Source organism: Triticum dicoccoides, chromosome 2B (genome assembly GCF_002162155.2).
Source record: "Triticum dicoccoides isolate Atlit2015 ecotype Zavitan chromosome 2B, WEW_v2.0, whole genome shotgun sequence".
In the NCBI taxonomy this organism is placed as follows: domain Eukaryota; kingdom Viridiplantae; phylum Streptophyta; class Magnoliopsida; order Poales; family Poaceae; genus Triticum; species Triticum dicoccoides.
Window position 1 is genome coordinate 506,538,932 of NC_041383.1, and position 9,182 is coordinate 506,548,113.

The window sequence follows — 9,182 nt, forward strand, 5'->3', positions numbered from 1 at the left end:
ATAAATGCATATAAAACATCCAAGATGGATAATATAATAGCATGGAACAATCAAAAATTATAGATACGTTGGAGAAGTATCACCCACTGTGTGTAATATCTAGTTATAATAGAAGAAAAAAGAGATCCCTCAGGACCCATCCTCTTCTCCTTCGCTTTGTGTGACTATCATGAGAAGAATTCCATTCCAAGAAGTCAAATAGCAGGAAAAAGAAATGAGGTCAAGATCCGTTGTTACCAATACCGGCGAAATGGAGAAAGTGTCTTTCGAAATGCAATCTGTTGGGGAACGTAGCAGAAATTCAAAATTTTCCTACGTGTCACCAAGATCTATCTATGGAGAAACCAGCAACGAGGGGAAGGAGAGTGCATCTACATACCCTTGTAGATCGCTAAGCGGAAGCGTTCAAGAGAACGGGGTTGAAGGAGTCGTACTCGTCGTGATCCAAATCACCGGAGATCCTAGTGCCGAATGGACGGCACCTCCGCGTTCAACACACGTACAGCCCGGTGACGTCTCCCACGCCTTGACCCAGCAAGGAGAGAGGAATAGGTTGAGGAAGACTCCATCCAGCAGCAGCACAACGGCGTGGTGGTGGTGGAGGAGCGTGGCAATCCTGCAGGGCTTCACCAAGCACCACGGGAGAGGAGAAGGGAGAGAGGTAGGGCTGCGCCAAGAGGGAGAGAAACTCATGTGTTGGCAGCCCTCAAGACCTCAAATATATATAGGGGAGAGGGAGAGGGGTGCGCCCCCTCTAGGGTTTCCACCCCAAGGGGTGCGGCTGCCCCCAATCCCATCTAGGGTGGCGGCCAAGGGGGGGAGAGGGGAAACTTGCCCCCCAAGTTAGGTGGGTGCGCCCCCTCCCCCAACCCTAGGCGCCTTGGGCCCTTGTGGGGGGCGCACCAGCCCACCTGGGGCTGGTCCCCTCCCACACTTGGCCCATGCAGCCCTCCGGGGCCGGTGGCCCCACTTGGTGGACCCCCGGGACCCTCCCAGTGGTCCCGGTATGTTACCGATAAAACCCGAAACTTTTCCGGTGACCAAAACAGGACTTCCCATATATAAATCTTTACCTCCGGACCATTTCGGAACTCCTCATGACTTCCGGGATCTCATCCGGGACTCCGAACAACATTCGGTAACCACATACAAACTTCCTTTATAACCCTAGCGTCATCGAACCTTAAGTGTGTAGACCCTACGGGTTCGGGAATCATGCAGACATGACCGAGATGTTCTCAATAACAACAGCGGGATCTGGATACCCATGTTGGCTCCCACATGTTCCACGATGATCTCATTGGATGAACCACGATGTCAAGGACTCAATCGATCCCTTATACAATTCCCTTTGTCTAGCGGTATTGTACTTGCCCGAGATTCGATCGTCGGTATGTCGATACCTTGTTCAATCTCGTTACCGGAAAGTCTCTTTACTCGTTCCGTAACACATCATGCCGTGATCAACCCCTTGGTCACATTGTGCACATTATGATGATGTCCTACCGAGTGGGCCCAGAGATACCTCTCCGTTTACACGGAGTGACAAATCCCAGTCTCGATTCGTGCCAACCCAACAGACACTTTCGGAGATACCTGTAGTGCACCTTTATAGCCACCCATTTACGTTGTGACGTTTGGTACACCCAAAGCATCCCTGCGGTATCCGGGAGTTGCACAATCTCATGGTCTAAGGAAATGATACTTGACATTAGAAAAGCTTTAGCATATGAACTACGATCTTTGTGCTAGGCTTAGGATTGGGTCTTGTTCATCACATCATTCTCCTAATGATGTGATCCCGTTATCAACGACATCCAATGTCCATGGTCAGGAAATCGTAACCATCTATTGATCAACGAGCTAGTCAACTAGAAGCTTACTAGGGACATGGTGTTGTCTATGTATCCACACATGTATCTGAGTTTCCTTTCAATACAATTATAGCATGGATAATAAACGATTATCATGAACAAGGAAATATAATAATAATAACTAATTTATTATTGCCTCTAGGGCATGTTTCCAACATAATCTACTACATTAATTGGTGTAGCCAAAGAAGAGGATATCCCATTTTTTGACCCATTGGTCTTCATATCAGACCCATACCTTGTCGGCAGATCAATAACGACATCTTCCAGCTCGGGGTCATCGAGTCGAAGCATAGCAGTGCATGCTCTGCGAGGAGGAGAAGGGGCAGATGCACAGGTGCACTGCCGCCACTTGAGACAGATGTCGCGGCGGCTGGCCCGGCTCCCTCAACCGCTTCCTGGATGACGATTGTTGTTCAAATGGCCTAGGAGGCCATGCCTACTGATGACCCACAAGTATAGGTCCTTTCGATAAGTAAGAGTGTCGAACCCAACGAGGAGCAGAAGAAAATGACAAGTGGTTTTTAGCAAGGTATTCTCTCCAAGCACTGAAATTATCGGTAACAAATAGTTATGTGGTAAGATAATTCGTAACGAGTAACAAGTAACAAAAGTAACTAAGGTGCAGCAAGGTGGCCCAATCCTTTTTGTAGCAAAGGACAAGCCTGGACGAACTCTTATATAAATCAAAGCGCTCCCGAGGACACATGAGAATTAATGTCAAGCTAGTTTTCATCATGCTTATATGATTCGCGTTCGTTACTTTGATAATTTGATATGTGGGTGGACCGGTGCTTGGGCGTTGTCGTTTCTTGGACAAGCCTCCCACTTATGATGAACCTCTCTCGCAAGCATCTGCAACTACGAAAGAAGAATTAAGATAAATCTAACCATATCATGAAACATACGGATCCAAATCAGCCCCTTACGAAACAACACATAAAGTAGGGTTTAAGCTTCTCACACTCTAGCAACCCATCATCTACTTATTACTTCCCAATGCCTTCCCCTAGGCCCAAATCATGGCGAAGTGTCATGTAGTTGATGTTCACATAACACCAATAGAGGAAAGACAATATACATCTCATCAAAATATCAAACGAATACCAAATTCACATGATTACTTATAACAAGACTTCTCCCATGTCCTCAGGAACAAACGTAACTACTCACAAAGAATATTCATGTTCATTATCAGAGGAGCATTAATTATCATTAAGAATTTGAACATATGATGAAGGGGAGCCTTGGCGTAGTGGTAAAGCTGCTGCCTTGTGACCATGAGGTCATGGGTTCAAGTCCTGGAAACAGCCTCTTACAGAAATGTAGGGAAAGGCTGCGTACTATAGACCCAAAGTGGTCGGACCCTTCCCTGGACCCTGCGCAAGCGGGAGCTACATGCACCAGGTTGCCCTTTTTTAATTTGAACATATGATCTTCCATCGAATAAACCAACTAGCATCAATTACAAAGAGTAATCAACACTACTAGCAACCTACAGGTACCAATCTGAGGTTTTGAGACAGCGATCAGATACAAGAGATGAACTAGGGTTTGAGAGGAGATGGTGCTGGTGAAGATGCTGATGGAGATTAACCCCCTCTCGATGAGAGGATCGTTGGTGATGACGATGACTTTGATTTCCCCCTTCGGGAGGGAAGTTTCCCCGACAAACCAGCTCCGCTGGAGCCCTAGATTGGTTCTGCCCAGGTTCCGCCTCGAGACGACGGCACTTCGTCCCGAAAGCTTCCTTCTGTTTTTTTTCAGGTCAAAACACACCATATAGCAGAAGGTGGGCATCGGAGGCCTGACAAGGGGCCCACAGGGCAGGGGCGCGCCCAGGGGGTAGGGCGCGCCCCCACCCTCGTGGACAGGGTGTGGGCCCCCTCTGGTACTTTCTTCGCCCAATATTTTTTATTAATTCCAAAAATAACTTTCGTGGAGTTTCAGAACATTTGGAGTTGCGCATAATAGGTCTCTAATATTTGCTCCTTTTCTAGCCCAGAATCCCAGCTGCCAGCATCCTCCCTCTTCATGTAAACCTTGTAAAATAAGAGAGAATAGCCATAAGTATTGTGATATAACGTATAATAACAACCCATAATGCAATAAATATCAATATAAAAACATGATGCAAATGGACGTATCAGTCTCCAGTGTTCCGAGACCATGTCTGTACATGCTAGGCTCGTCAAGTTTAACCCGAGTATTATGCATGTGCAAACCTTTGTGGATGGCTGGTAGCCCCCCTCTGGTGCTTTCTTCGTCCAATATTTTTTATTAATTCCAAAATGACTCTCCGTGAAGTTTCAGGACTTTTGAAGTTGTGCAGAATAGGTCTCTAATATTTGTTCATTTTTCAGCCCAAAATCTTAGCTGCCGGCATTCTCTCTCTTCATGTAAACCTTGTAAAATAAGAGAGAAAAATCATAAGCATTGTGCTATAATATGTAGTAACAGCCTAGAATGCAATAAATATTGATATAAAAGCATGATGCAAAATGGCATATCAATTACATGTCACCGTCTGCTATTTAGGTTTAGTTTAGGTTTAATTTGAAATTGTTTGCATGTATAAATTCCGTGCTTGAAATATTTGAAATTGAGGACATTTTGAGAGATTGTGTTCGATGGCCGGGACATTTGAGGGTGTCAGTAGTATGGACATTTGGCCAAGTAGATTATACGCGCCCGTTAAAAAATATGGCTGCGTCAAAGATTTGTTCATGTATGTTACTGTCAAATTAACAAACTCATAGTACATTTCCAAAAAAAAAAGGTTACCCCTGCCATGCCAGGCATCTCATTGGATCTGACGCTCTCTGCCAGTCGCCGAAACTGAACTGAATTTTCTGCGAATCAGGCATGTCTTCGTCCGCGTCGACGGGGAGGTAGACAGCTAATCCATTACCAGCGCGCCCACAGAAAACGCAGCCGCATTTTCTTCCCTCCCAGGCGGGCGAAGAAAATTGAATTGAATGGAGCAGGTGGGCGGCCGGCTGGCTGGCTGGTCGTTGGCGTCGCCCGAGCCAAGTCACCAACCCGAGCGCCGAACGCACCGCCGCCGCCTCGCGTCGCCTGCGTCAGACGCACACCACGTGAACCCCACCCCACCCCCCGCCGCGCGGGCCCCGCGGCCTCGTCAGCGCCACGCCCCGCGCCGCCGCCCAGTCGGTCCGTCCACGCTCCACACCCGCCCAAATCTCATTTACGCGCCGAAATCTCCTCACGCGCGTCACCCGGACCCACCGGGCAGGGGCGGCGGGGTGGCCACGCACCCCGTGACGAGACGCCTTGCCATCCCGCGCCGATCCACTCCAACGACGCTAGGTTGTCGCGGCGGTGGTCGAGCTTATCGGCACGACGCGCCCGGGCCCGCTGACGCGTGGGGCAGCCTGTCGTCGGTCGTCCCCATCGCAAACCCTCGGTTGTCCCGCTGCGCCGTGGGGACAGGCGGGGCCACGCGTCGGGGCCCCATTGGGCGCAGGGGTCTCGGGGGTTGCTTTTCTAGGCCCCCCGGGCGCCGCCTCCTCCTCACCAGTTCGAAAGCCCAAGCGCGACGAGGAGACCAGCGGCGACAGACGCAGACGCAGGTACCCAGCCGCTCCTGCCGTTTCCTCCCCAAATCAAATCTCGCCTCCCCGTCTCTCAATTCTCCTCCGATTATCGTCGTCGTTCGACTAGATCTTCACTGGTACCCCCACCCCTTCCTCCCCTCCTGTCGCCCTGATCTGCGGTGTTTTGACGGGATTTCTTGTGCCTGAATTCTCGGGCTAAATCTGTTGTTTCGTACATAATTGTTACCGTGCGTAGTGAATGGTACTGCTTCTGGATCGTTGTGATCTATCCGCGACTGGTTTGATAGGATTTGCCGCACGTCGGATCCCGTCGAAGCCTGGGTTTCGTGTATGTTTTGCATGCGGGAATTTCGTTACTTCGTTTTCCCCCTCTCGTGTCGATATATTACAGCAGATTACTAGATCCGATGCTTTGCAGTATTGCAGGGGTTGTAGTTGGCTCGGATATGCGGGGCACGGTGATATACAGAATTGGCCTTCTTAATATGCTAGTGTACAGTACACAATTCGAAATCAAACCTGTTTTCGGTATTTGCGGTCTATCGGAAAGAATTACAGTTATTTTTTTGTTTAAAAAGTAGTGCTTTCCTTGTGGAATTTTGTCTCGTGACATGTGTATTTGTGCGTCGATCATAGATTACTCATTGTAGAATTATGTATTTGTACATATCCATATCAATATTGGGAAAGAAATGATTTGGGGCGAGCAGTTAACTGTTGTTTTTCTCTTTGATCCTGCAGATTTGGCATTCAGAAAAAATTTAAATCGTGAACTGTGAAGATGACGGCACCAGCGGAGCTTTCCCGTGAGGAGAATGTGTACATGGCTAAGCTCGCTGAGCAGGCTGAGAGGTACGAGGAGATGGTTGAGTTCATGGAGAAGGTGGCCAAGACCGTCGACTCCGAGGAACTCACTGTGGAGGAGCGCAACCTCCTCTCTGTTGCATACAAGAATGTGATTGGAGCCCGCCGTGCCTCATGGCGCATCATCTCCTCCATTGAACAGAAGGAGGAGAGCCGTGGCAACGAGGACCGGGTCACACTCATCAAGGAATACCGTGGCAAGATCGAAACTGAGCTTAGCAAGATCTGTGATGGCATCCTCAAGCTGCTCGAAACCCACCTTGTCCCGTCTTCCACTGCCCCTGAGTCCAAGGTCTTTTATCTTAAGATGAAGGGTGACTACTACAGGTATGATGGCCCGTAGAGATTCTTCATTAATTATGGGATTGTGAATTTTCATTAGCTGAAGCAACTGTGATAAATAGGTATCTTGCCGAATTCAAGAGTGGGCCTGAGAGGAAGGATGCTGCTGAGAATACCATGGTGGCATACAAGGCTGCTCAGGTTGATCACTTGTTTTCATATTTAACAATGTCAATTTATTGGCGAAGAATTCATTCTTCTGAATTTGTTGAATGTTTCTTTTGGATTATATAATATGTTCTACTTCTCTTGTTTAAAAAGGTTCGATTTGTTGTATAATCTATCAGGATATTGCTTTGGCTGAGCTGGCTCCAACTCATCCGATTAGGCTTGGGCTGGCACTAAACTTCTCGGTGTTCTATTATGAGATCCTCAACTCGCCTGATCGTGCTTGCAATCTCGCAAAACAGGTTAGTTTTTCTGAGTCAGTTAGATGTTCTGTTTTTGCCTGTGCATGTTAGTTTTTCTGAGTCAGTTAGATGTTCTGTTGTTGCTTGTGCCGTGCTAGATACACTATAAATGTAATCAAATTATTTTTCTCTGAATGATGCTTTCATATTTTATAAGGTGAACTGGTAAAACTAATTACACATAATGTGTCTCGTAATACATGCAGATCTTATGACAAATAGACCAGCAGCAATTTGGCTAATATTTGATCCAAATCACATTGTTTTTGTCATATTTACACTGCCACCTTCTTTGTGCTGTTTTGAGCACACAATAGTATAGCAATTTTTAAGCATGCAAAAGGGATACAAATGAGACATTTGAGGGTGCAGTACACCATTGTGTAAGTACCACATCTTATTTGCATATATAAAACTTCACAACTGGAGAAAATAATGCAATCTGTTTTTCATCTACTGAACTAGTGAATTTGATATCCCCTTATATATTTTGGCGGACACTCTTTGCTTGTGATCATGGACAGAGCACACGGCAATTCATATTAGTTTGTTTTGGTCATTTGACTTTAGAACCAAAATGGAACTTCCATTATCTTTAGCTGTGGTCTGGGAGACAACAAAATCCTTGCATTGCTTGTCAACTGTGGTTGTTGAGTGTGCCCACTATCCACAAAAAGAAACATGTGGTCACTGGTGTACCTAATCTTGTATGATTATATTATCATTAAGTATCTCTCCCTTGTATTATTGGTTGAACGCCAGTGTTTGTTGTACTAGCTGTTGTGACTCATGAATGCGAGCTTGTACTTGACCTGTTCTCAGTGCCTTTATATTTGGTGTAGAAGTGTCTTCTAGAGAATAATGGATAAAAATAATCTTCCACAGTTGTAGCAGAACTTGGCCAACAGTTCGTCGTAAAGTGCCAATTTTCTTAATAATTAGATTCTTTGATGCAAAATGGAGTATTTTTTATTATATTTTTATATGTAACATTTCATCGTTAATTTCATTTCAGTTATTTATTCTTCTGGCCCATTTTGGACTTTCATCTCGAATTGTATTTTATTTATTTATTTATAAGCTTTGGATCTTCCTTTAGACATTCTTTGCAACTTGGCATCATGATGACGTTACATTTGATTCTACAGGCATTCGATGAGGCCATTTCGGAGCTGGACACCTTGAGCGAAGAATCCTACAAGGACAGCACCTTGATCATGCAACTCCTTCGTGATAACTTGACCCTCTGGACTTCCGACATCACGGTATCGTCTATTTCGCAAGCGCACCTTTTATCTTGTCGTGTTCTTTGAAACCATCCTTCCCCCCTTGAACAACCGTAACCGACTTCCTTGGCTTTTTATCAGGAGGACACCGCGGAGGAGGAGATCAGGGAGGCTCCGAAGCATGACTCCAGCGAGGGGCAGTAAAGCCGGCTTTGCGATGCCCCGCAAGCTACTAGCTAGTGTTTGCTACTGTCAATGACCGTTGCAATGTGCTCTGGATCGTGTGGTAGATGTGTTATGGTTATTATTGCAAGATTTGGGGCTCCCCATATGTTATGTTGCCAGGGAAGGTTGTGGTCGCCGCTTGTAGCGTAGCAGGCGGGGACTGCCTCCTTGGTCTGGCCTGGGGGGAGCCCCATACAGTGGTGGTGGTGGCCGTTCGTATTTTCGTTCTGCCTTAATATTGCTTCTTATCGTGAGTGATCCTGCGTCTGTGTCTGGCCCTGTTCTGTTTCAGTTTTTTGGTTGTTTTTCGTGGGGGGTACTCGCACTGAATCTGGCTTTGTGGCTGGCTTATTTGGGAAATGGGATTGTCCGGGTTGTTTGCTCCGGATAAGCGCTGACAAAATGCGTTAATTATTCGATGGACGCAGCCCTTTCTGTACCTGAAATTCTTAAACAGACGTCCTAGCCCATCTCCGCCCTCTCCCTAATTCCCGACTCCTACCCTTAGCTGCTCTAGCGGTGCCTCTGGCCCGCGATCCGGGAGCTGTTGGGCGGAATGCTTTTCTGTAGGGATTTGCGGCGGTGCCAGCATGTGCGAGTGCGTCACGCAAGAATCGTGTGATGCATGTGGCGGAGGCTCGGAGCGGAGCCTGATTGCCCGGC

At 47.0% G+C, this 9,182-nt stretch overlaps 1 protein-coding gene across 2 annotated transcripts; it reads left to right on the top strand.

Annotated features, from left to right (window-relative positions):
* The first annotated feature begins 5,325 nt into the window (after positions 1-5,325).
* Positions 5,326-8,786, top strand: LOC119364516 (14-3-3-like protein GF14-B). 2 transcript variants are annotated; one of them, XM_037629996.1, is made up of 6 exons: positions 5,326-5,467; positions 6,194-6,643; positions 6,721-6,799; positions 6,946-7,068; positions 8,217-8,333; positions 8,436-8,786. In XM_037629996.1, exons 2-6 carry the CDS (start codon positions 6,234-6,236, stop codon positions 8,496-8,498), a joined length of 792 nt encoding a protein of 263 aa, XP_037485893.1. In that variant the 5' UTR covers positions 5,326-5,467; positions 6,194-6,233; the 3' UTR covers positions 8,499-8,786. The 2 variants fall into 2 exon arrangements, with proteins under 2 accessions (XP_037485893.1, XP_037485894.1); XM_037629997.1 differs by having other exon boundaries at positions 5,419-5,568.
* The last annotated feature ends 396 nt before the right edge of the window (positions 8,787-9,182 follow it).

Coding starts and splice junctions, on each gene's coding strand:
- LOC119364516 (XM_037629996.1), top strand. CDS start 6,234: ATGACGGCACCAGCGGAGCTTTCCCGTGAGGAGAATGTGTACATGGCT. Junction 7,069..8,216: donor CTTGCAATCTCGCAAAACAG/GTTAGTTTTTCT, acceptor TTGATTCTACAG/GCATTCGATGAGGCCATTTC. Junction 8,334..8,435: donor TCTGGACTTCCGACATCACG/GTATCGTCTATT, acceptor GCTTTTTATCAG/GAGGACACCGCGGAGGAGGA.